The 27,689-nt window shown below is 45.4% G+C and overlaps 2 protein-coding genes across 3 annotated transcripts; one reads left to right on the top strand and one right to left on the bottom strand.

The window, feature by feature from the left end:
- Positions 1–357: 357 nt before the first annotated feature.
- On the bottom strand, positions 358–22,832 carry rad17 (RAD17 checkpoint clamp loader component). Of its 2 annotated transcripts, none has more exons than XM_084456801.1 (17): positions 22,719–22,832; positions 22,274–22,375; positions 21,798–22,091; positions 20,727–20,801; positions 20,260–20,425; positions 19,989–20,125; positions 19,834–19,886; positions 19,503–19,628; positions 18,467–18,536; positions 18,196–18,307; positions 17,677–17,874; positions 13,660–13,760; positions 6,978–7,124; positions 5,034–5,162; positions 4,171–4,291; positions 2,656–2,713; positions 358–1,262 (listed from the first exon to the last, which is right to left on the bottom strand). In XM_084456801.1, exons 2-17 carry the CDS (start codon positions 22,313–22,315, stop codon positions 995–997), a joined length of 2,097 nt encoding a protein of 698 aa, XP_084312927.1. In that variant the 5' UTR covers positions 22,316–22,375; positions 22,719–22,832; the 3' UTR covers positions 358–994. The 2 variants fall into 2 exon arrangements, with proteins under 2 accessions (XP_084312927.1, XP_084312928.1); XM_084456802.1 differs by having other exon boundaries at positions 22,274–22,361; positions 22,719–22,825.
- A 56-nt stretch (positions 22,833–22,888) lies between these two features.
- On the top strand, positions 22,889–27,083 carry ak6 (adenylate kinase 6). Its single transcript, XM_084456804.1, has 5 exons — positions 22,889–23,141; positions 23,866–23,958; positions 24,478–24,536; positions 25,786–25,931; positions 26,539–27,083. The coding sequence occupies exons 1-5, from the start codon at positions 23,105–23,107 to the stop codon at positions 26,726–26,728; spliced, it is 525 nt and encodes a 174-aa protein (XP_084312930.1). The 5' UTR covers positions 22,889–23,104; the 3' UTR covers positions 26,729–27,083.
- Positions 27,084–27,689: the final 606 nt, after the last annotated feature.

Genomic DNA, 27,689 nt, shown 5'->3' with positions numbered 1-27,689 from the left:
AGGAAAGCCCCAAAACGAATGAGAAAATATATAACTCCATCGCTGTATGAATCTTCAAGATGATTAGGGTCATTCGTAATTTCGTATAGAGTTCAATTTTTGCGACCCAATACGGAAAAAACGAGCAGCCGATTTGGTAGCACGCGCGCGCTGTGTGCTGCTGCTGCTATTTGTTCCGCACGCGACGTAGTTGAGAAACAGGAACAAGATCGTGATCTCATGTTGCACAAGAAACAGATGCCTTTGACATGAGCTAGATTTAAAAATAATTCCTTTTATTTTAATTAAACAAAATATCTTTTTATTATGTTCAGAGAGAAGACAACACTCCATTCAAATACATTGCTTATTGTCCAACTAAAAGCCATCATATCTTCTTCAAAATAAGTGGATGTGGATCAATTTGGCTTGTTCGTCTAATTTGTGTTAAGCATAAACTATAATCTAAAGTCCTGTGAGAAAATGTATGCTAGACACAAATTATTATCTCTCTATAACCGAAAACAGTTTTATCACAACAAAAAGTTTTGAAATATCACGGGCAAGCGCTGAAAAGGGCATGTTTAACGTAACACAAATAAATAGATAATGTTTCAAATGGTAATTAAGACCAGTGGGCTGTGTTTGGCGGGGTTCCCATGTCAGCGTCTTATCAACGTTTCAATTCAAGTCACACAAGCTGTTTAGCTACCTATAGAAACATTCCACCTATCGAAAAGACCTATTGACAAACACTGACTATGGGACTGACAGCAACCCTGTGAGACGAAACACCAATAAATACCAGAAATGCCCAGCAATGATAAACATCACCACAGCAAACAAAAACAATTACAGTGACAAAAAAATCCTATAACACACTTCTGTCATGTTCTGTAAGTCACAGTTAAGTAAGGCGGTGGCGGTATGAAGGTGTCAGAAGTCTTTAGGGCCATGTGATTGGAGCATGGGTTCATGTTTTTCTTCAAGCCCTGTGATTGGCGTAATGGCTCTGTCAATCACTGTCATATTCCTCTATGAGCAAGTCTTCCACCTCCATAAGAGCTTCAGCGGTGGTTGGTTGAGGCTGGCTGGCCGGGAGTTCTCCCCCTGCTCCTTGGCTGTCTGGCAGAGGAGGCTCCACAGAGGGGTTCACCTGCTCTCCCGCTTCCCCGGAGGCGCTGCCCGAGGCTGGGTTGGCTTCCCAGGAGACTGGGCCCTCCTCCTCGCTGTCCGTCTCCAGGGTCCCTGGGTCTTTGTCCGTCAGGGCCTCTAGTTTCAACCTGGGGAAAGACAGGGGAGAAAAGACAACAGTGGGACAGGCGGCTTGGCCAGATCAGGGGCTTGTGAATGACGCACAGAACCAAAGAGCCATTCCACAGGTCTGAACGTGTGCGGCCAGAGATGAGGACAGAGGTGAGGACAGAGGTGAGGACAGAGGTGAGGACAGACGTGAGGACAGAGGTGAGGACAGAGATGAGGACAGAGATGAGGACAGAGATGAGGACAGAGGTGAGGACAGAGGTGAGGACAGAGGTGAGGACGGAGGTGAGGACAGAGGTGAGGACATACATGAGGACAGAGGTGAGGACAGAGATGAGGACAGAGGTGAGGACAGAGGTGAGGACAGAGGTGAGGACAGAGGTGAGGACAGAGGTGAGGACAGAGGTGAGGACAGAGGTGAGGACAGAGATGAAGACAGAGATGAGGACAGAGATGAAGACAGAGATGAGGACAGAGATGAGGACAGAGATGAGGACAGAGGTGAGGACGGAGGTGAGGACGGAGGTGAGGACAGAGGTGAGGACAGAGGTGAGGACAGAGGTGAGGACAGAGATGAGGACAGAGGTGAGGACAGAGGTGAGGACAGAGGTGAGGACAGAGGTGAGGACAGAGATGAAGACAGAGGTGAGGACAGAGGTGAGGACAGAGATGAGGACAGAGGTGAGGACAGAGGTGAGGACAGAGATGAGGACAGAGGTGAGGACAGAGGTGAGGACAGAGGTGAGGACAGAGATGAGGACAGAGGTGAGGACAGAGGTGAGGACGGAGGTGAGGACGGAGGTGAGGACATACATGAGGACAGAGGTGAGGACAGAGATGAGGACAGAGGTGAGGACGGAGGTGAGGACGGAGGTGAGGACATACATGAGGACAGAGGTGAGGACAGACGTGAGGACAGAGATGAGGACACAGGTGAGGACAGAGATGAGGACAGAGATGAGGACAGAGGTGAGGACAGAGGTGAGGACAGAGGTGAGGACAGAGATGAGGACAGAGGTGAGGACAGAGGTGAGGACAGAGGTGAGGACAGAGATGAAGACAGAGATGAGGACAGAGGTGAGGACAGAGGTGAGGACAGACGTGAGGACAGACGTGAGGACAGAGGTGAGGACAGAGGTGAGGACAGAGGTGAGGACAGAGGTGAGGACAGAGGTGAGGACAGAGGTGAGGACAGAGGTGAGGACAGAGGTGAGGACAGACGTGAGGACAGACGTGAGGACAGAGGTGAGGACAGAGGTGAGGACAGACGTGAGGACAGACGTGAGGACAGAGGTGAGGACAGAGGTGAGGACAGAGGTGAGGACAGAGGTGAGGACAGAGGTGAGGACAGAGGTGAGGACAGAGGTGAGGACAGAGGTGAGGACAGAGGTAAAGGGCTGGACGCTCTCCCACCTGCCAGGGAACTTCCTGAGGGGCAGACGACCCACGTCCTGAATGAAGGCTATCTGGGCTGTGTGGGCGAGAGACACAAACACTTCTTCAACTTCAACTAGTAGTTGTATTTGTCATGCAGGACACAGGCACCATGCACAATGACATGCTTACTTGAGCGCTTCTCCTCACAGTCACTGGCCTGGTGTCACTGATCTACTCATTTACTGTTGGATACACCAACTACTGTCAGCCCCTTGTAATCTAAACTAATGGCTGCTTTGAATTAGTCTCAAAGGAAACCTACTGTAGCTCGGTTGCATGATGTGCAACAAGTGCATTTGTGTATCACAATCAGCATACAAATCTCTCTTTTTGTAACCTTGATCCAACACTTGAAACTAAACACTGAATGCAGTTTGTTGGTATTCAGTAACAAGCAGTGCTTCATGGTACATTAGATCTAGTGTAGAGAAAGACATTCAAGTGTGGCAAACTGTGATGCAAATGGAAGCGTGGCCATTTTGGTCGAGTGCACGCTGTCCTTTATTTGAATCTAATTTGCATGAGCACACTGACTAGAGGAAGAAGGGACGAGGTCCATCAGCTCGGAGGTGGATGACGGCCACTTCAATTCCAACCTTGAGGACATTTTCGTGGTCATGTATCAAGGAGACCTTTAGCTGTTTCTGTGACTTCTTTGTATGCAGTTTGTAACTCAATGTTGAATGTACAGTACGGAGGCTAAACCAGGGTGTGCATGCCGATATTTTGGTTTCTAAGGGCCCAGGTAGGTATAGGTGTGTGTGTGTGTCACCTTGGTTCCTCATAGGGTTGGAGAGCAGGGCCAGGTAAGTATAGGTGTGTGTGTGTCACCTTGGTTCCTCATAGGGTTGGAGAGCTGAGCCAGGTAAGTATAGAGGTGTGTGTGTGTGTGTTACCCGGGTTCCTCATAGGGTTGGAGAGCAGGGCCAGGTAAGTATAGGTGTGTGTGTGTGTGTGTGTGTTACCCGGGTTCCTCATATGGTTGGAGAGCAGGGCCAGGTAAGTATAGGTGTGTGTATGTGTGTGTGTGTGTGTGTTACCCTGGTTCCTCATAGGGTTGGAGAGCAGGGCCAGGTAAGTATAGGTGTGTGTGTGTGTGTGTGTGTGTGTTACCCTGGTTCCTCATAGGGTTGGAGAGCAGGGCCAGGTAAGTATAGGTGTGTGTGTGTGTGTGTGTGTGTTACCCTGGTTCCTCATAGGGTTGGAGAGCAGGGCCAGGTAAGTATAGGTGTGTGTGTGTGTGTGTTACCCTGGTCCTCATAGGGTTGGAGAGCAGGGCCAGGTAAGTATAGGTGTGTGTGTGTGTGTGTGTGTGTGTGTGTGTGTGTGTGTGTGTGTGTGTGTTACCCTGGTTCCTCATAGGGTTGGAGAGCAGGGCCAGGTAAGTATAGGTGTGTGTGTGTGTGTGTGTGTGTTACCCTGGTTCCTCATAGGGTTGGAGAGCAGGGCCAGGTAAGTATAGGTGTGTGTGTGTGTGTGTGTGTGTGTTACCCTGGTTCCTCATAGGGTTGGAGAGCAGGGCCAGGTAGGGCAGTAGTTCAGTCTGGAGGCTCACAGGCGGGAGGCAGAAACTGAGGAAGAGCGACTGGGCTGCAAGACAGTTCTCCCGGTGCTGGAGAGAGAGACCCAACATCAGACTGACACACACAAACACGCACACACACACACGCACACACACACACACGCGCACGCACGCACACACGCACACATGCACGCACACACACACACACACGCACACGCACACATGCACACACGCACGCACACACGCACGCACACACACATGCACACACGCACACACACGCACGCACGCACGCACGCACACACGCAAACACACACACACGCACTGGCATGCTTGCTTACGCATGATGAACTGGGTGCTACAGCATATCAATGACACAAGCCATTTTCCCCCATACTAAGATATGAGCTGCTTTACACCGTCTCCCCCCTTCACACCTGACATGAACACGCCTCTAGTATCCAGACTGTGTCTCTATATTGAACCTGATCACATTCACACCTGGTAGTAACACCTGGTAGTAACACCTGGTGAGCTCGCAGATCAGTCTGCTCTATCCAGCTCAAACAACCCAACGCTCTCACACTCCTGTATGGGGATAGTAAACGCATGTGTTTACCCTTGTGTTGAATGTGGTCAGAATGCGTCCCTGACCACCTCCGGAGGTGGTTTGGCTGATCAGATCACAATCTGTCTTCAAGACGTTCTGGGTGCATTTCCACCTGTACTTCCATATGGTTTAATACTGTCCGATTGCAATCTGATCACCCAAAACACATTTTAGTTTTGTTCAGTGACAGGCTGCGCAGGCATCTGCGTGCGTGTTGTCCTTTACCCTCTTGTTGACCAGTAGCCAGTTGGGTTTGTGCAGGGGTCTGAAGACAGCTGTCACGTGTGCAGAGTTGGAGTGCAGGAGCCCCCTGGTGGCCACGGAAGAGCCATACTCCCCCATGGTGGTCCGAGACTACACAGAGCAACCAACACAGAAAACAGGGTTAGGAAAACAATAACTACATTTCTATTTACCCTTGGACATGCTCACCATTGGCTTAGTATAAGATCACAATGTTTGACATGACATGTTAGAATAGAATAGAATCCCGCCTCCTCCTGTCCACATGTCGAAGTGTCCTTGGGCAGGACACTGAACCCCAAATTGCTCCCAATGAGCAGGCTAGCATTGTAAAGTGTTTTGGATAAGCGCTATATAAGTGCAGTCCATTTACCATTTACCAATAGAATAGAAAGTTTAACGAGTGTTTAACAAGTTTAACAAGTACAGGTAATTGTAATTCTTGTCATCGCTTGTCCTTACAGTATCTTATCAGTACTAATCAGTTCCTCCAGTCCTAGCACTGTGTACTCAGCTAGACATTTAAAGGTTCCCAAACTGGTCATTTACTATCTGTAGTCTGGCAGTCTAGCATCATCCTGATCTACTCATCCCCTTCGATCATGGACTAAGTCTGTGTCCATCAAATCAAATCAAATCAATCAAATCAACATTTATTTATATTGCACCTTTCGTACACAAAAGCAATTCAAAGTGTTTTGACAATAGAAAAAAATAAACAAACAAGGTACAATATAAAAATGAACACAATAATACAATACAAAAAAAAAATAGTAATGAATAAAATATGAAGGGGACAGGGTTTACTGGAATGCAAGGCTAAAAATATACGTCTTCAGTTTACTTTTAAAAGTCCGTACAGTCTGTGGTGCCCTCAGATCCTCTGGCAGGCTGGTCCAGAGGCGAGGGCCATGGACACTAAATGCCGCCGCCCCATACTTATTTGTCATCACCTGAGGGACAACCAGGAGGGCAGTGCCAGAGGATCTGAGGGGTCTAGGGGGATTATATGACACTAGCATGTCTGAAAGATATTCAGGTGCTAGGCATTTAAAGCAATACATCGCGATATTTGGACCTTTACAAACATGTCTGGTGCTAATTCTCAATTAGATTTACTAAAAGTAAGCTGAATCGTCCAAACAGTCTACTCAGAAAGATAATACATTGACATTTATTACCTTTTAAAACTCGAAGTCGAAGTGCGCATGCGCTACGTTGTGCTTAAACAACACAGTAGTAGCTAACTATTCCGGCGTCTATGGATATCATGCGTTTTTTAGCTTAATGATATCATGGCGGAGGTGAGAAAACCGAAGCGAAACATCACGGAGGAAGCCAGAAAAGAAAAAGACAATCTGATAACTTTACGACAGTACGACAGTGCACTTACTCGCAGAGCCTGTGGGGGCGCAGTTCCGAGAAAACCGGAGAAAACGCTATGTATTGCTTTAAACACCAGCAATAACATTTTAAAATCTATTCTGAATTTTACAGGTAGCCCGTGTAAGGACCTCAGGACAGGTGAGATGTGCTCTCTCTTCCTTGTTTTCATTAAAAGACACGCAGCAGCATTCTGAATGATCTGACGTCTGTTGACAGATGAAATTAGACATTTCCCAGCGGCAGCATATATAGACTAAACAATGCTGGTCCCAGGAATGAAGGCAGTGCAATTAAATAACATTATGGCCATCATATGGGATTAGGTGTTTAGATTCAAGTGTAGGCGTGTTTTAATTTCTTATGATTTCATTTACATTTTTGTACATTCTGAACAAATTATGTGAAATAACCTTCCAGTCAAAATCTTCATTTGCCATTTGATATCATCCAAAATCATTGTGAAGCTAAAGCCAATTTTACAAACTCTGAGGACAGTAACATTTAGCATGTTGAACTCAATCAGGAAGCGCATGGACTCACGGTCCACTCAGCGGTGAGGAAGTCTGCGTCAGACAGGTACTCGCTGGCCCGAGCTACGTCCTCCACATCAGAGAAGAAGTCCAAGTAGTTCTGGTGCAGGTAGAGGCTGAAGAACTCCCCCGACATGTGGGAGCGCTCCACCACCAGCTGAGAGGGACGCAGAGAGGAGATATAAAAGCATGCACACACACACACACACACACACGCACGCACACACGCACACACACTATATTGCCAAAAGTATTCACTCACCCATCCAACAGATGACAGAGCAGAGTCAATCGCTACAGACCTCCAAACTTCATATGGCCTTCAGATTAGCTCAAGAACAGTGCGTAGAGAGAGAATGGGTTTCCATGGCCGAGCAGCTGCATCCAAGCCATACATCACCAAGTGCAATGCAAAGTGTCGGATGCAGTGGTGTAAAGCACACCGCCACTGGACTCGAGAGCAGTGGAGACGCGTTCTCTGTAAATGACAAATCACGCTTCTCCATCTGGCAATCTGATGGACGAGTCTGGGTTTGGCGGTTGCCAGGAGAACGGTACTTGTCTGATTGCATTCTGCCAAGTGTGAAGTTTGGTGGAGGGGGGATTATGGTGTGGGGTTGTTTTTCAGGACCTGGGCTTGGCCCCTTAGTTCCAGTGAAAGGAACTCTGAATGCTTCAGCATACCAAGTGATTCTGGACAATTCCATGCTCCCAACTTTGTGGGAACAGTTTGGGGATGGCCCCTTCCTGTTCCAACATGACTGCGCACCCGTGCACAAAGCAAGGTCCATAAAGACATGGATGAGCGAGTTTGGTGTGGAAGAACTTGACTGACCTGCAGAGTCCTGACCTCAACCCGATAGAACACCTTTGGGATGAATTAGAGCGGAGACTGCGAGCCAGGCCTTCTTGTCCAACATCAGTGTCTGACCTCACAAATGCGCTTCTGGAAGAACGGTCAAAGATTCCCATAAACACACTCCTAAACCTTGTGGAAAGCCTTCCCAGAAGAGTTGAAGCTGTTATAGCTGCAAAGGGTGGGCCGACGTCATATTAAACCCTATGGATTAAGAATGGGATGTCACTTAAGTTCATATGCTTGTAAAGGCAGATTAGCAAATACTTTTGGCAATATAGTGTATATGTTACGGTCAATGTGAGAAAACGGGGAATGTGAGCTTTTCCCGGTTATTGCGCACATTCCCCGACCTCGCGGGGAATGTAGGAGAAACATGTTCGTTTCTCACATCTCCCGGGTAATGTGCACATTCCCCGACCTTGCGGGAGATGTGAGGAATTGGTTAGTATTTCTCACATCTCCCGCAAGGTCGGGGATTGTGCAGATTAACCGGGAAATGCTTGCAATTCCCGACCTTGCGGTAAATCTAGCAAAGTCCAACCGTATGCAAAACTTCTGCGCAGCCGGGTGGTGGGAGAGGGCTCATGTGAAGCCTCAGAGGGCGCGCACACCAAAGAGGCACCCACGGCAGTTTGGCTAACGTTATTGGCGCACACCAGTGTGAGAGATTTTTCTGTCTTTCGGCTAGCTAACGTGGGGGTTGACTCGAAACATGAGTAACAGTAGGAGTAAGAGAGACCTCTTTAACGAGAAGCTAGATGCTGCTCTTAATGAGAAACATGCTAACACCGTGACCATCGACCGCAAGAAGTACGGTGAGATATTAGCTACACTCGTCAGAGTCAATCGTGAAGGTGAGAACCCGCGATCCTCGCAGGAATACAAGTGGATGAAAAGATATACTCTTATTGACAACAATAGTGGGAGGAAAATCGCCAAAAGAGGGTTGGACACTTTTCTTGTGGCGAAAGAGGACTTGTTTGATGTGATCGCTGAGGCCCACATAAAAACAGGACATGGAGGACGTAATATACTGGACAAGGAGCTGCGACAGTCTTACTGCAATGTGACCCTGGAGAACATCACACTTTTCCTGAACCTTTGTGAGGACTGTCAGCTCAAACACTCAAAAGTGAGAAAAAGGGTTGTAGTCAAGCCGATCATCTCGAACCACATGAACTCACGCTGCCAGGTAGACCTCATTGACATGCAAAGCAAAGCAGATAGGGAATACCGTTTTATAATGGTATATCAAGATCACCTCACCAAATTCGTCTGTCTCCGCCCTCTGAAAACAAAAACCGCTGAAGAGGTGTCCTATCATTTGTTGCACATATTTAGTGACAAGGGGGCACCACACACTTTACAATCTGACAACGGCAGAGAATTTGCTAACAAGATAATAGAGGAGTTGGTTTCAATGTGGCCGGAGTGTAAACTTGTGCATGGTAAGCCTCGACATTCCCAGTCTCAGGGATCAGTCGAACGTGCAAATCGTGACATCCAGGACATTCTAATGATGTGGCAGAGAGACAACCAGACCACCCAGTGGGCTGATGGACTGTGGTTTGTCCAGTATGCGAAGAACAGACGCTTCCACTCAGGCATAGGGCGGAGTCCATATGAGGCCATGTATGGCAGGCCAATGACAGTCGGACTAGATGGACTGCAGCTAGGCCTATCCAAAGAGACCATCTCTAATGTCACCACAGAGGAACAGCTGATCGAGGCGTGTGGTCATCACGCTAACCAAGGTGTGCAATGGATTATATTTTAAATCATAAAGTAAACATCAAGATCGGATATTCAATTTTCATAAGAACAAAATATTTATTCACCTGATTTTCCACTCAGGTATGACCACAGAGCTGACAGAGCCAGAGGAACAGCTGACAGAGCCAGAGGAACAGCTGGCAGAGCCAGAGGAACAGCTGACAGAGCCAGAGGAACAGCTGACAGAGCCAGAGGAACAGCTGACAGAGCCAGAGGAACAGCTGACAGAGCCAGAGGAACAGCTGACAGAGCCAGAGGAACAGCTGGCAGAGCCATGTGGTCAGTCTGACCAAGGTGGGTAATTGACGGTTTTAAATCCTAAACAAAGTAAACATCAATACCTTTCTGGAAAGAGAGTTTTACACACATAACACAAATCTACTGTTGCCAAAGCAGTCAAAGGGCCCTGTTCAACAGGCTGCATGACCTTAAATACATTCAATATATCCAACATGATTCAACTACCTAACCATATTATCTCTCATACATCCTGACCTAACCATACTGTCTCTGATCTATATGACCTAACCATACTGTCTCTGATCTATATGACCTAACCATACTATCTCTGATCTATATGACCTAACCATACTATCTCTGATCTATATGACCTAACCATAATATCTCTGATCTATATGACCTAACCATACTATCTCTGATCTATATTGACCTAACCATACTATCTCTGATCTATATGACCTAACCATACTATCTCTGATCTATCCTGATTTACTAGTCTCGGGATACACCTAATTATTTGCATGACATGAATGAGAGAAAAACATGCCTCCACGATGTTTGGAGAAACAGAAAGTTTACAGGCACAGTGTTGATTTTCTCCTCAGGTGTGACCACAGAGGAAGAGCTGACCGAGCCATGTGGCCAGTCAGACCAAACTGTGTCCGATGTGGAGGATAGGGAGCAAGCTGATGGTTCCTGTTTGACATGTGTGTACTGCCAGCAGCCAACCTCTGGAGCGCACAAGTGTGCAGTCTGTGGCAAGATCTGTCATGCTATCCAACCCTGCAGCATTGCCATGGGTGAAGAGGAAGGTTATGGGGCACCTGTGATGTGCTCTCACTGCCGGAATGCTCAGAATCGACAAGAGCAACAGAGAGCAGCAAAGAGGAAGCAGGAAGACCAAGCCCAAAGGATGAAGGAGCTCTCTGCCAAGCACTTCAAAGCGGCAGAGGTTGGCCAGTGTATCCGAGTCCCAGTTCCAGAGGTGGACCGTGGGAAGACAGATCCCCGCAACGTCCTGGCTGTTGTGCTTGAGGTAACCAATCAGGTCAAGGAGATGCTCATCTAGTGTAATGAATAGGCTATATTTTGCTTAGTTATGTGATAACTAGTTTAGTGCTGTGACCAGCTGTAGCTAGTTTTACTCAGTCAAGTGTATTTGACATCACTCTTTGGGTAGCCTAGCCCACACTTTAGAGTAGGAAAATTGCCACTCGGTCCGAGAAGTATGATTGCACACAGACAGAAATTGAAACAGTGGGAGAAAAAAAAGGCCTAGATGCTTTACTGTGTTTAAGGGTTGTGCTGTCTGTATTGTCACAGGTAACTGAGGATGGATGTTACAGACTGGGGACCAAGAATGGAGTCCTCAAGCAACTGTATGCACGGAACCAGTTTGAACCTTGCATTGAGTCATTCCTCAGTATTGCAGAGGTCCCCATAGACAAGGAAGTGTCATTACGCCAGACAGCAGCAGTACTATCAGATGGACATGGCCAAGGGTTCCTGCGGTGCAACTGCACTACTGGCATGCGCTGTACCACTAACAGGTGCCTTTGTAAGAAAAAAGGTCTGCTATGCAATAGCAAATGTCATGGTAGCACTACCTGTTGTAATAAGGGATGAGTTGGTTTGCGCACTACCACCCCTTTTTCATATTTTATTTTGTGTACAACAAATCCATGTATTCAATATTTCAAAGTGAGGTACACAGCTCCTCAACACTGTACTGGGTTTTCAGCCACTGAGTTCCTTTGGAGGTTCCCACTGTTGACTTTCGTAGTCTTTTATGAGCTGCTTTAAGCTCTGCGTTGTGTTTTTTTCAATAAAAGTCTGCAACCAATCTCCCACTATACCACAGTGTCAGTGTCCATTCACTTCAGATGTATTCCAAAAATGAGTCTCTCCAACACGGGATTTGATCGACATTCAAAAGCTGTTTATTACAGGAGGTGAGCATACAAAAAGACAATTACATGTAGTCTAAATGTTGGCTTCCTGCCTGCGTGGCTGTCTGCTCCAAAATCGAGGAATGTGAGAACTGAGTGAACGTTTCTACGAGAATAGGTTGTGTTTTCTAGAATAAATATATGACAAAAAGTCATCCCTGGACTGTTATTATTAACTGTAAATGATCTAGTTGAGGATGCATCAAACTCTTGTCTTTTGGCATAAGCCTTGTAGCATCCCCTCTTGGTGCACGGCCCTCTGTCTCTCCAAACTCATCGATTATGTTGAATCGCTGCGCTACGCATGCAGTCTGCCACATATTAGTAGGATCAGTAGGCTAGCCTATATGTAGACTACATCCCCAGCCCCTTTCTGTAAAACGTATTGTGTTGCCTTTGTATATGAAATGAGCTATAATGATTTAATTGATCTGACTAATAATCAGTTATTGCAGTGGTATTCCGCTCGATTTCTTATATCACCGCAACTGACAGATGTTCCCAGAACAGTAACGTTTTCAGTGTTCAACGGGCTTTGTTGGACACCTACTAAGATAAATAACGTTAGACTGGTGAACAATGCGGATTTTCACACTTGTCTTTTGGCATAAGCCTACGGTAGCATCCCCCTCCCACCACCCGGCTGCGCAGAAGTTTTGCATACGGTTGGACTTTGCTAGATTTACCGCAAGGTCGGGAATTGCAAGCATTTCCCGGTTAATCTGCACAATCCCCGACCTTGCGGGAGATGTGAGAAATACTAACCAATTCCTCACATCTCCCGCAAGGTCGGGGAATGTGCACATTACCCGGGAGATGTGAGAAACGAACATGTTTCTCCTACATTCCCCGCGAGGTCGGGGAATGTGCGCAATAACCGGGAAAAGCTCACATTCCCCGTTTTCTCACATTGACCGTAACATATACACACACACACACACGCACGCACGCACGAACGCACGCACGCACACACACGCAGTCACACACGCAGTCACACACGCAGTCACACACACTGACAATAAGGCACAATGAGTTTAATTAAATAGAGAGAGAGGGACAAGAGAATGCAATTGGAATGCATTGTTATGATATTTTTATATAATCAATTGAGATTATGATTATCTATCAAGGCAGATGTGTGTGAGAGATAAAGGGCAAGAGAGTGATCTGTGTGTGTGTGTGTGTGAGAGAGAGAGAGAGAGAGAGAGAGAGGTAAAGGGCGAGAGAGTGATATGTGTGTGTGTGTGAGAGAGAGAGAGAGAGAGAGAGAGAGAGAGAGGTAAAGGGCGAGAGAGTGATATGTGTGTGTGTGTGTGTGAGAGAGAGAGAGAGAGAAAGGTAAAGGGCGAGAGAGTGATCTGTGTGTGTGTGAGAGAGAGAGAGAGAGAGAGAGAGAGAGAGAGGTAAAGGGCGAGAGAGTGATGTGTGTGTGTGTGTGTGTGTGAGAGAGAGAGAGAGAGAGAGAGAGAGTTAAAGGGCGAGAGAGTGATCTGTATGTGTGTGTGTGAGAGAGAGAGAGAGAGAGAGAGGTAAAGGGCAAGAGAGTGATCTGTGTGTGTGTGTGTGTGTGAGAGAGAGAGAGAGAGAGAGAGAGGTAAAGGTTGAGAGAGTGATCTGTGTGTGTGTGTGTGTGTGTGTGTGTGTGTGTGTGTGTGAGAGAGAGAGAGAGAGAGGTAAAGGTCGAGAGAGTGATCTGTGTGTGTGTGTGTGTGTGTATGTGTGTGAGAGAGAGAGAGAGAGGTAAAGGTCGAGAGAGTGATCTGTGTGTGTGTGTGTGTGTGTGTGTGTGTGTGTGTGTGTGTGTGTGTGTGTGTGTGTGTGAGAGAGAGAGAGGTAAAGGTCGAGAGAGTGATCTGTGTGTGTGTGTGTACCTCAGGGTTCACCAGTAGTCTGTCTCGGTGGTGCTCTGACAGGTGTGCAGGCAGACTGGGCTGTAGTGATCCGTCAGATCCTTCCCTGTCAGAGCTCTCTCCTGTCAATCACAAAGCCCCCAGCCAATGATATATATCAGCAGCACCAGTGTACCGCCCTCTAACATTACAAGGGGCTATTTCTTGGGGTGTACTGTACATAATAAGTGTTGAGTATTGGAGACAAAAATTGCCTTGCATTAAATCTGATTCTCATAATGTGTAGGAAAATACCATGTTGATGAATTAGTGTAAAACAACAGAAGCTCAATGTCAGCTCAAATTGAAAGAACTTCAAGAGCAACATAAACAGAAGGGCGGCAAGAAATTAGAAAGCTACAAAATGAGATTGATAGCCTATGCACTCAAGAGATACAAAAGAAACTTGTGTTCCTAAAGCAAAGATACCATGCAACTGTTGGCAAATCAATGAAAGCATTAGCAAGAAAATTAAGGAAACAGGAAGCAGATTCAACTATATACAAAATAAGGGATCCAATATCCAAAGTACTTTACCATAAGCTACCTGAGATCCAAAGTAAATTTGAATCTTATTATAAAAATCTATACTCTGTACCACAGGGTCAGAATGACAGTGAGATTCATTCCTTCTTGCAATCTATTAATCTTCCCTCGGTCACTGAGGCTCAAAATGAAGCCCTTAGGTCAGAAATAACAGAAGAGGAGGTACACCTAGCAATTTCTAGACTTAAGGTTAATAAATCACCTGGTGCAGATGGATTCACCTCTGAATGGTATATGGCAGTTAAAGAGCAACTCACACCGAGTCTACTTAAAACATTTAATTGGGTAATGGAGAAAGGAGAATTACCGCCTTCCTGGAGAGAAGCTATCATCTCCGTAATCCCAAAGGAGGGGAAGGATAGAAGCGAAAGTACATCATATAGACCCATTTGGGTCCTTAATGTTGACTATAAATTGTATACTTCTATAATGGCAAGGAGGATGGAAAATTTGCTCATAGCTCATGATCAAACAGGCTTTATAAAGGAAAGGCAAACACAACATAGTATACGTAGAACTCTCCATATTATGAGATGCATACATAGACATAAAATTGAATCAATCATATTGGGTTTAGATGCTGAGAAAGTATTTGATTCGGTGAGTTGGACTTATTTATTCAGGGTCTTGGGAAGGTTTGGGTTTCACAATGATTTTATTAAAGCGATTAAATGTATATATGATGAACCCTCTGCCAGAATTACAATTAATGATAATTTGTCAAATTCGATCTCTTTAGAGAGAGGCACAAGGCAGGGGTGCCCCTTGTCACCCCTGCTCTTTGCCTTGTATATTGAGCCACTAAGTCAATGGGTTAAACAGAGTGACACAATAAAGGGTATAAGTAGCGGACACTAAACACAAAATGTCCCTTTTTGCTGATGATTTTATGATTTATTTTAATAATCCTTCGTCTTCTCTTCCTGCATTGATGACATTACTCCAGAGCTTTGGGTCTTTTACCGGCTACAGACTGAATATTCAAAAAACACAAGTACTCTCCTACAATTATGACCCCGCGCATGACATTAGAAAACAATACAAATTGGACTGGCAGGCTGATTCAATGAAATACCTTGAAGTGCTTTTACCTAAAGATTTAGATAAATTGAGACCTATAAATTATGTCAGTCTGATTATAAAAATAAAAGCAGATATTGCTAGATGGAGTCTAGTTCCATTTTTAGGCTTAGAATCGGTGAAAATTAGCATTTTACCTAAACTCCTATATCTTTTTCAGACACTTCCGATAGAGATCCCTGATAAGCAATTTCTTGAATGGGATAAAATAATTTCAAGATATTTGTGGCAAGGTATAGTTTTTAAGGGAAAAAACCAAGCGTAAGGTATAAAACACTCCAACTATCAAAAAATAAGGGAGGAATGGCTCTACCTTGTTTAAGGGACTATTATGCTGCCGCTCAATTGAGAGCACTCATATGCTGGTGTAATCCCAGTTACTCAGCTCGCTGGAAAGACATTGAGATTTCTCTGTCAGAGGGTGTCCCAATCCAAGCAATGATAGCGGATAAGAAATAGAGGTTTCACCTTTCAGATAGCGATAATCCGTGGATGGGCCTTACTCTGAAGATATGGGATAATGTTATCGAAGCCTATAACCTAAAGAGCCTTGTTAAGATTCTATGGTGGTGTTCTGTTGATACAGAATTTATTCCTAATACTTTAGATAATAGATTTAAATTATGGGAGAAGGGATTTCTGCTTATTGTAGTATCACAACCAATGGCGAATTACAGGATTTCCAAACCATAAAAGGAAGTTTTGAATTGGAACAAAGGGACTTTTACAGATATTTACAAATGAGACATCGTTGTATTCTACAACAATTTTTCTCGGCCTATGCATCGCATAGTTGTGCCAAAATTGTTTCTACATTCTACAATGCTTTTTTGGCTCACAAGATTGGGTCTTCACTGTATATAAAACTAAAGTGGAAACAGGAAAGTATAATAATATCTGAGGAGGAATGGGACAATATCTGTACTATTCAATGGAAATCAACATCTAATATCTGGCGGGAGTTCTGCTAGAAGAATTTAACAAGGTTCTTTATTACACCAGCTCAGAAGAAACACTTTTCAGGGGGCTCGATGTGCTGGAGAAATTGTGGCAAAATAAATGCCAACCATTATCATATCTTTTGGGGTTGCCCGGTAGTCCAACACTTTTGGCGAGAAATACAAAAAGCCCTAGATGAAGTGTTAACTGTTAAGATTCCGTATAGTTTTGATGTTGTTTATCTAGGGAACATGCCTGAGAATATAGTCACATCAAAGGATATGTTTCAAATATTTCTGTTGGCAAGTAAAAAAGCCGTAACGAGGTGGTTGCAGCCTATTTCACCGGCTTTAAAGGATTTTCTGGATATAATGAAAGATATTTTTGTTATGGAGAGAATTACATTTTCTTTGAGAATACGAAAGGAGAGATTTTGCAGATACTGGGGTAAATGGATTGAGTTTGCCGAGTCTATTGAACCTGGTCTATTTGTGCTATAAATGATTGCATTGAAAAATGTAATGCATGTAACCTATTGATTTCATTTGAATAAGACACATCCTATATAACTCCCTGTTTTCTTTCCTTTTTTTTCTATTTTTTTTTTACTTTTTCTGTTATTAGGTTGTTGTTTTTCTTTTATTGTTTTTTTCATCTATGGTTACAAAAAATATGGAACAGCTTGTGAAGGAATTATGGTGATTTAATGGTTCGACTTGAATGTAAATTGTTTTTTCCAATAAAAACTTAAAGTCGCACTGAAACGGACGTTTGAGATCATCTAACTTCCGTAGTTTGACGTATTTCCGACGCAAACAAGCTGAGTGTGGGACATATGTTTAGAGGAATTTGATTGGAACATTGACAAGTGGACGGGTTTTAAGAACTTTAGAGAGATTCGATAGAAGGATAGCGTTGATTGATGGGTGGATGTCGTGAGATTATTGGCCTAAAATCTAAGGTACCTGTTGTCGTCATTGCACGTGACCTACCGTTTTCCAGGAAGTAAGAAATTATATACTTTGATATAAGATTACAACAAAAGTAGAATTTAGTAATATTTTTGGCATACATCGTTGAATAGGTGAACACTATGACCAATTATGTGAACCAATAATAATAATGCTTTTTTCATTTCAGTGCCAGTTGCAGTTAACCTAACTAACCCTAACCCTAACCCTGACTAACTGCTAACCTAACCCTAATGCTAAGGAAGATGGAAGATGGAAGAAGGAAGAAATTCCATCAATGCGTTCCCGAGATATTGCATTAACAAACATCGGACGAACGGACGGACGGACAACCCGAAACCATAATGCCTGGCATAAAAAAAGAATTAGTGTAAAACATTTGAAGCATGTAGGTCTTCTGAGCGCCCCCCATGGTATTCAGAACCCAGACCAGCACACACAGTATCACACTGATGTCACTCACTCTTGCAGTATAGGATCTTGCCAAGGGCTCGGAAGAGAAAGAGGGAGGCGTCCTTCCCCCCGATCGCCTGACCGTCGCCCTGCCTCTCGCAGTCTTTTGACTTCCACTTTCCCCGCGTTGCTTTGGAAGCGGCTTTTCCCAACGAGGTCGCTGGTTTGCCCTTTTTCACTGCCCACACGCCATTCTCCAATGAGCGATCTGGAAAGTCACAGCGGGCGGGAAATTAAGCTATTAGACACAACTCCCCTCACACAGCACACCTGTAAAACCTCATAGAACGAGTAATCATCCTTAGTTTTAGTTCTAGCCCAGAACTAGCCCGATTTAATGGTCCAACTGCTCAACAAAACCTTGACTAACTGATTCAGATGTGTTCGTACTTAGTTTGGTGTTAAACTAGCACGCCCAGTAGCTCCAATCCAATCAGCTCCAATCAGTAAACCTGACTTCGGGTTCGATATCTATGATGACTACTAATGGTGTAGAGTGGGGTGGTTTTTTGCTGTCTGGCGCCCCCACCTGTGAGAGAGGAGAACTGCAGGCTGTTGATGGCGCTGCGAACGTCCCCCGAGCTCCCGGAACACAGCAGCTCCAGGGAAGCCTTGTCAGGCACAGAGATCCTACCTCCACTCTGGATGGATGGATGGTGGGAGGGAGGGAGAGAGAGAGAGAGAGAGAGAGAGAGACAGAGAGAGAAAAAGAGAGAGAGATGAACAGATGTGCACATGCGTCACAAACACACACACACACACACACAGACAATTGAACGTCTATATACCAGTAAACACACCTTTCCTGCCTCCAGGGTCACGATGCGACTCAGAACCTTCATCATACTGGTGGGGGCCACGGGGTTGAAACTGAAGGAGCAAAACACACACACACAGTGTTAGTGGCAGGAACATTATATCACATGACCTTCCAAATACTGTGGCTCTCTACCGAATGTGCAGGGCTGAGAATGTAGTCTACAGAGAGCGAGTGAAATGCAACTGAATTCTGTGTGTGCAGAATGGAGAATGACTAAACACATCTGCAAAATGTGTGTGTGTGTGTGATTCCTGTTCTACAACATCAGGAGGATTCGCCCTTTCTACACTGATGAAATGGCGCAGGTGCTCATCCAGGCCCTGGTCATCTCCCGCCTGGACTACAGCAACTCCCTCCTTGCTGGGGCCCCAGCGTCAATCATTAAACCCCTGGAACTTGTCCAGAAAGCTGCTGCTGGCCTGGTGTTCAACGACTCCATGTTCTCCCACACAACTTCCCTTCTCCGCTCTCTTCACTGGCTCCCTGTAGCAGCTTGTATCCAGTTTAAAACTCTGGTACTATCTTACAGGGAAATGAAAGGAACATCTTCCTCCTACCTCGAGGCCACGGTTAAATCCTACACCCCGCCCCCCGCCCACAATGCTCTGCTACCTCGGGGCGACTGGTTGCCCCGTCACTCCGAAGCCCCTGTGGTCGATCAAAACGGTCACAGCTCTTCTCTGTCCTGGCCCCACAGTGGTGGAACGAACTGCCCACTGACTTCAGGACAGCAGTCGCTGCCCATCTTTCACCGCAGGCTCAAAACTCACCTCTTCAAGAAGTACTACCAGGATCTTCCCTCTTAAGCACCTATTGAATTCTTAGTTTGCTATTCTAGCACTTTGCCTTCAGCATTAGATTATGCTCTTAGTCACTTGTTTTAGAAAGGAGATGCACTTGTGAGTTATGGCAAGTAGTAGAACACTGACTTTTCCTATGTTAAATTAAATTATTGTAAGTCGCTTTGGATAAAAGCGTCAGCTAAATGACTTATGTAATGTGTGTGTGTGTGTGACCTGATGTTGTAGATGGACAGCTCCTCCTGCACATCCTTAGGGAACAGAAGTCTGGAACTGCTGTCCCCACTCAGGCTGTCTGACACGATGAAGACCAGCGGACGCCTGCCTGTCCTCACAAAACGCCTGGGATAACACACACACACACACACCCACACCCACACCCACACCCACACCCACACCCACACCCACACCCACACCCACACCCACACCCACACACACACACACACACACACGGAAATGAGGAAGCTTTCTTTCTGTGATGTTTTCCCTGAGGTTCAGAATGTACCCAAGTACAGTGGGCTGGTGAACATTAAATGATTTAACGTACCTCAGTATGTTATGCAGGCTCGTTGGCTGCCTGTAGAACTGGTTTGGGAAGTCCTGAAAGAGGATGCCAGTCAGAGGAGAAACACACCAATAACGACAGGCAATAACAATAATGACAAAAGTGCTTAGTCGCCAAGTCAACGTCCAATTGGGTACCTCCACGAGTATGAGCTTCCTGTCGGTGGCCCCTCCCTCTCCGCTCATCTCCAGGCGGTTGTACTTGTTGGCTCGGAGGAGGAACTCCTGGAACAAGCCAGTCTGGGAGCTACTGTAGAAACCACTGAACCTGGAGTCTGGGGTTCATTGAAGATAAGACAAAGTGTTAAGGGGAGACATAAGGGCCAGAGAACCTTTTAAAGTAGATTTAACTTACACCAAAAGCATCCCATGATTTAAAGAGAGAACCCTCAGACCAGGTTTTGCTCACCAGGGTCGAAGGTCTGCCTGTAGGCGTGAGGATCTGAGCAGTACTCTGATTGGCTGGTGGGGTTGGCCCACTCCTGCACCCTGAAGCCCAGCTCCTGGGCCAGCACCTGGACCGTGGCACTCTTCCCACAGCCTGACGGGCCAGTCAGCAGCAACACAGCGCCACCCTGGGCAAATAGGACCAAGTGTATTCAGTTGACACCCCATCTCAAATAGTCACTGGCACTGGCGTAGATCTGGCATAGATCTGAGAGTAGAGATTTGACTGGGTCGGCTTAGGTTGTGCCTGGTGAAATCTGTATACAGTATCTATCCAATTCTCCCAGATCTACAAGGAGAGTAGGAGGTCAGAGCTAGAAGGTTGAGTTAACGGATAATCTTTGACTGCTGAAAATAGCCTCTAACTGTTCAGACATCGCAGATGAAATTGCTCACAACCCTGTGGGCTGAGATAGAAGACTTCCAAACCTTAGATGTGTTAGCATGGGCTCTCATCCAGCTCTCCACCTCCTCAATCTTCTTCTTGTGAACGGCCAGCTCGGCCTAAAGGAAAGACACAACAAATGTTTTAGTGTGGTGCTTCTCAGGCAATGCTGAATACAGGCAGTGAATATTAACTATCTCCAGGTTCCGGAGGGCTGATATGGGTGGTATTAACTGCAGCAGTCAGTGTGCACTCTCTCCTTCTGTCTCTCCTCAGAACTTGTGAAGTTTGGATGATATTGAATGATATTAAGGGGAAAATATATATAGAGGGGCATTTAAAAATAAGTTCTGCCAGCTGCGATGCACAGAAACAAACAGAACTGATATTTACTGCAAAACAGTGCATCTGTCGTTTTCATTATGATCCCATCTTTGTCTTGAAATATGGAGAAAAGCTTGAAACACTGGGGAAAGATCTGACTATATCCAAGAACAAATTGCATTCAGCTGGTGGTAAGTGCAACACATATAGGGGCTGACATGCCTGGGCTCTCCAGGGATCATGGCAGCAGTTATTGTAGCCAGACGAAGGCACCGTCATGCCAGGCATGCGCAAGAACGCGTACTGTACATTGCTAATTGCAATCATGGGCGCCAATTGCACACAGTTGGCCAATTTATGGGCGTTTGCCTGGGCATATCATTAGAGCTAAATCTTTTGTGGATATTGTGCTAAACTGGAGCATATTGCCGTTGCAATTGCTGAGCAAAATATCGAGCTATTAGCAGGAGCAATCAATTCTTTGTGGATTTGAGCCTTTGTGTTTTAGCAAAAAAACAAAACAAGTGTGCTTAACTTGGGACAGACTGAGCGCAGGTCTAATGCCACATCTACAATACGGATTCAAGGTGGTTTATTTGCCCATATGTAAGTTGCTTTGTAAGTCCGTTTGGAGAAAAGCGCCTGCTAAATGACTAATATAATGTACAGGATGCAGGTGCTGTCCAATGCTCAGGCGTGTGGAGAGCAGTCACTCATGCAGCAGCTGTACATGCAGGGCCACTTGACCCCACCACGTTTCTCTTGGGAGATCATGTCATCCAGTTTGTTACCTGTGAGCGAGGTGCATGGGTGTCCACCCAGGGGTCATCCTGGTCCCTCTGTGTCGATTCTCTGGAGGAGGAGGAAGGAGAGGAGGAGGAGGAGAGTGAGGGGGTCTGGAGCTCTGAGCTGTTGGGGTCTACCTTCCTCTTCCGGGGTCGTTTGCTGCCGCTGGGATCGGTGGTAGAGGAGGCTGCCTTGACCCCTTTGTTCTGTCCAGTGCGTAATCCTCCACTGCCAGAGGGGAGTGGGAGGTTGGCGCCTCCAAATAGGTCACCGAACGACGGCTCCACCCAACGATTCAGCTGTAGAAGGTAGGGCACGGGAGGGGCACGGGAGGGGTATCAGACGGCTTTGCTTTTGTCTTGTGCTAAAACAAATGCTGCACTGCAACACCAGACAACTGCAACTGACTTCTCTCTCAGACATTCATCCACCCCTGCAAACACACACACGCTACAAACGAATGTGGCAACCTCATACTCACTTTGCTAGACGATAGTTTTCCTCCCAGTGAAAGCTTTGACATCCTAAGCTGTGACGATCCACATTGATACAAGCTCAGCTAGTCGATGCTAGACACAGAAAGCTGAAATGTGATCAAAACAGCATTGTAAACAATGATAGAATCACTCCAATATTGGCATCACACCAATGATGACACAAACACCAATATATATTACCATGTCTAGCTAGCCCAAGCTGGGGGGAAATAGCTAGCTAGCTGACTAACTAACTAGACAAACTACAAAGAACGAGACCAGTCCAGTACACAATAATACATATAATAGCTACTGAGCTAATCAGAAATTCTGCACAAACCAAATAGCTAGCCACGTCAGCTAGCTAACGTAACGCTGTAACTGCGCACCACTAGCTAGCAAGATGACAAAACAAGCACTGAAACTTTGCATAATGGCATAGCTAGCTACCTCTGGTGTATTTCAAAAACTATTTTGAGATCGTTTTGCAGTAGCTGGTTAGCTAATAAACGACAGTTGCTATGTTCAAAATATCCCTTTAAAATAGAGGTCCTTCAGGATCAGTGGCGCATTAAACTGACGTCACATTTCTGTTCACAACCATCAGAGAGCCTAGCCGTGAAACGCATCTCACATGTAGCGCGTGTTCAGCAACTACTCAATTTTCTTTACTTTTGTGATATTATTTTCTTATATGCATGTGATCACGTGAGTCTTAGATACCAAACCAATAGCATCTTTTGCCTACAACGTCTATAATACCGAAAGAGCTAGTTAGGAGAACAGTTCCTTGCTACCCTGTTGGTCACGTGTAGAGTTACCCGAAAGTCACAGAGATGAAAATCATGAAAAGACCTAACATTCTTCTGACAGGTGAGCAGATCGACACGCCATGATACCCGCGACATGTTAAATATTCAGAAAAACTACGAATGATATGAAGGATTTGGGGAGGCTGTCTAGAAGTAAAGTGGAATTAAAATGCAGTTTGAATGTGGTCTGATCAATCTCGAATCTCGATATCTAATGTTAATGTATTGCATACGAATGTTGATGGTGGTGGTTTGGGTGTGTATCAGGTAGAATGTTGATGGTGGTGGTTTGGGTGTGTATCAGGTAGAATGTTGATGGTGGTGGTTTGGGTGTGTATCAGGTAGAATGTTGATGGTGGTGGTTTGGGTGTGTATCAGGTAGAATGTTGATGGTGGTGGTTTGGGTGTGTATCAGGTAGAATGTTGATGGTGGTGGTTTGGGTGTGTATCAGGTAGAATGTTGATGGTGGTGGTTTGGGTGTGTATCAGGTAGAATGTTGACGGTGGTGGTTTGGGTGTGTATCAGGTAGAATGTTGACGGTGGTGGTTTGGGTGTGTATCAGGTAGAATGTTGACGGTGGTGGTTTGGGTGTGTATCAGGTAGAATGTTGATGGTGGTGGTTTGGGTGTGTATCAGGTAGAATGTTGATGGTGGTGGTTTGGGTGTGTATCAGGTAGAATGTTGATGGTGGTGGTTTGGGTGTGTATCAGGTAGAATGTTGATGGTGGTGGTTTGGGTGTGTATCAGGTAGAATGTTGATGGTGGTGGTTTGTGTGTGTATCAGGTACTCCTGGCGTTGGAAAGACCACCCTTGGGAAAGAGCTTGCACAGCGGACAGGACTCGCCTATGTCAATGTAGGCGACCTGGCCCAAGAGGGTAGGCAACACACACACACACACAGGCAGGCTAAATTTAGCTATATCTGGTGACTTATTATGAGTTTGTCTACAGGAGACTGGATATTGTTTAATGGACCCCACACCTGGAGGCAGGGGCGGGGATCCTGGGGGGGTCAGGGGGGACATGGCCTCCCCAATATTTGAGATCATTAAAATTGTCCCCCTCATTATTTAGATTGGGGTAATAGTGGCATTCAAATTACCATACAGCCGCGTAGGAAGATATCCCTCCAAAAAAACACTCTTGCAAAATGTCAATGTAAATGTCCCCCCCAAAGTTGGATACAGATCCCCGCCACTGCCTGGAGGGTTTCTACAGTATGGAACCTTTGGGAAAGTCACCCCTAAAGTATTTTCTTATCAAACTAAATGGATGCATTTGTGTGTTATGATTAGGCCTACTGTTCAGAGTCTTATTCTCTTGAGTGCATCATTGCAGTAATAGGACAGACAATAAATATCTAATCAGATGATGATTTGCATTTTGTTTCTCCAGGCCAGCTTTTTGACGGTTTTGACGAAGAGTACCAGTGCCCTGTTCTGGATGAGGACAGAGTGAGTGGCCTATGTGTTCCCTTCAGGCCACTTCAAACAGGAACCATACACAGCCTTAAAGGAGAATGCTCATTTTTGACAACCTGAACCTTATTTACGGCATATTATAAGACGTTTGACTCACCGAGATAACTTTGGTGTAATTCGGAGGCCTGTAGAAGAAATTTAAAATCCAGCGCGAGCCAAGTATATCCATGTAATGGCGGCGGACGGGGCACTGAGAATGCAGCTTCTAAAAAATATTTTCTGCCGCCGGTTTTCATCAATCTGTCTTCATGAATCGCTAGTTGTGCTTACATAGAGCGAGGGCTTGTTGTGGTTTTTCACATGCCTCTGTAATATGATCTTTAGAAACGTCTTTAGAAACGTCTTTAGAAACGAAATAGCTTCCCCACTTGCTCCAGCACGCATGCACAGAGCGCGCAGACAGGCTATTCTCCGTTACGTCTGTAGGCTACACTCGCGGCTCACATTCTCTACTCTACGATCGGTGTGCAATATGCCTGAATATTTATCAGATTTTGAGGATATAGAAGATGACTTAGAATATGATGGACGCCGATCGTAGTGTAGAGAAAGTGAGCTGCGAGTGTAGCCTACAGACGGAGAATAGCCAGTTTGCGCGCTGTGCGCATGCGTGCTTGAGCAAGTGGGGAAGCTATTTCGTTTCTAAAGACGTTTCTAAAGACGTTTCTAAAGACGTTTCTAAAGATCATTTTACAGAGGCATGTGAAAAACCACAACAAGCCCTCGCTCTATGTAAGCACAACTAGCGATTCATAAAGACAGATTGATGAAAACAACCGTGTCGCGGCAGAAAATAGATTTTTTTAGAAGCTGCATTCTCAGTTCCCCGTCCGCCGCCATTACATGGATATACTTGGCTCGCGCTGGGTTTTACATTTCTTCTGCAGGCCTCCGAATTACACCAAAGTTATCTCGGTGAGTCAAACGTCTTACAATATGCCGTAAATAAGGTCCAGGTTGTCAAAAACGAGCATTCTCCTTTAATGTCATGATCTGTAGTTTAAATATCTTGTCCGGCCAAGTGTGCTAGTGGAACAACACTTTGTTCTATGTTACACTGCTGGGGCTACATGGCTCTGTCTCACTCACTGTTGTTTTTCTGTCTTGACTTGGCATCCACTGTACTAGTCTTCCATTCCCCACTGATATTTCCCACAGCAGACATGGTCTGATGCAGATGGCAGGCAGCCTCACCCTCTGTCATTCGATGGTCTTGTTGCAGGTGGTGGATGAACTGGAGGACAGGATGGGGGATGGAGGGGTGATAGTGGACTATCATGGCTGTGACTTCTTCCCAGAGCGCTGGTTCCACATCGTCTTCGTGCTCCGCACCGACAACACCAACCTGTACAGCAGGCTAGAGAGCAGGTGGGCTCAAACCTCACAGACTGTCCAAGCTGAGTCGCAGTGTTGCGAGTAGGGATGAGACGGTATGGATTTTTGCATTACGGTTCGGTATCTAGTTACACGGTACGGTTTACGGTATTTTTATGGTTTACGGTATACGGCATTTCACCTCCCCAACACACATAAAAAAAACAACAAGTATTTTACTTTGAAGGAACTACAGTGCAACACGTGAGGAAAATACACACTATTGTAATTAAGCTCAGTTTATTAATAGCAAGCTTATATTAAATTACAAAATTAACTGTTGCAAGCAACTTGAAATGTGAAGTTTCAGCGTATTATTGTGTAATACCGTAAACACAGGGAATGTCACGGTTCTAATACTGTGGACATTTTATACCGCAGTTCACGGTTTTACGGTATACCGTCTCATCCCTAGTTGCGAGTCAACTCTGAAGCACTTGATGGCACCATTTGAACTCAGACACTCACTGACGTACTCTATCTCTCTTTCTTTTGCAATCACTTACTCACACTCTGTTTCACTCTCTTTCAGTCCTTGTAATACCCTTGTACTTAGTTTCTTGAATCAAAGTGTGTTTAAACGTCTCTCTGATTCCTGAAGGGGCTACTCAGGGAAGAAGCTACAGGACAACGTGCAGTGTGAGATCTTCCAGACCATCTACGAGGAAGCCATGGAGGCGTACAAGGAGGAGATTGTCCACCAGCTGGCCAGCAATGAGCCTGAGGACATGGAATGCAACCTGGAGCAGATAGTCCAGTGGATAGAGCAGTGGATGAAGGACAATAACTAGTCTGAGCATGGGAGGGACTAGTACCTGGTGTGATGGATGCTCATACACTAGTAACACCATTGAGGACCTATACTGGTACATTGTGGTACAGGTGAAGAGTGGCATACAGACACATGGTGTACCATTAAGACACTCTCTTCCTTTCTCTCTCTATCATACACACACATGCACTAGAGGTCACCTGCCCCGTTATTGTATGTACTTTCTTTTAGGGCAGTCATGGTGTGAGCAGTGTGAAGCTTGTTATGGATGCAACTATTCCGTAATGCTACGCAATCACAAGATTTGGGTAAATTCAAAATACACATGTTCTTGTATCTATTTTTGAGACAGAAAAAATAATGTTAATGCAATACCTGGCATAAAAACGTGAAATGCTGCATAGTCTGTGCCATTGATTGGTTACAGCATATTGGCACTTGCACAAACTTGAGGGGTGAGTCTTTTTGCATTTGTTCCATTCCAATATTTATCTGAATCTAAAACACAAAACTTACTTTGCACCCATATCCTTTTGTCTTTTTATGCCTCCGCTAGGCGATAGCCTGGCCGGAGGCATTATGGTTTTGGGTTGTCCGTCCGTATGGCCGTCCGTCCGTATGGCCGTCCGTCCGTCTGGCCGATGTTTGTTAATGCAATATCTCGGGAACGCATTGATGGAATTTCTTCAACTTTGGTACAAATGTTCACTGGCACTCAAGGATGAACTCCTTAGATCGTGGGGGTCAAAGTTCAAGGTCACTGTGAACTCACAAAATTTGTTTTTGGCCTGATGAACACAATATCTCAACGGCTTAACGGAATTTGTTCATATTTGGGTAAAATGTTCAGTTGGACTCAAGGATTAACTGATTACATTGTGGGGATCAAAGGTCAAGGGTCACTGACCTCACAAAAGGTGTTTTTGGCTGAACACGATATCTCAATAACGGCTTGACAGATTTTGTACATATTTGGCCAA

Source organism: Borostomias antarcticus (genome assembly GCF_949987555.1).
Source record: "Borostomias antarcticus genome assembly, chromosome: 23".
In the NCBI taxonomy this organism is placed as follows: Eukaryota; Metazoa; Chordata; class Actinopteri; order Stomiiformes; family Stomiidae; genus Borostomias; species Borostomias antarcticus.
The sequence above is the reverse complement of the archived record's forward strand: the minus strand, read 5'-3'. Positions and strand labels throughout refer to the sequence as shown.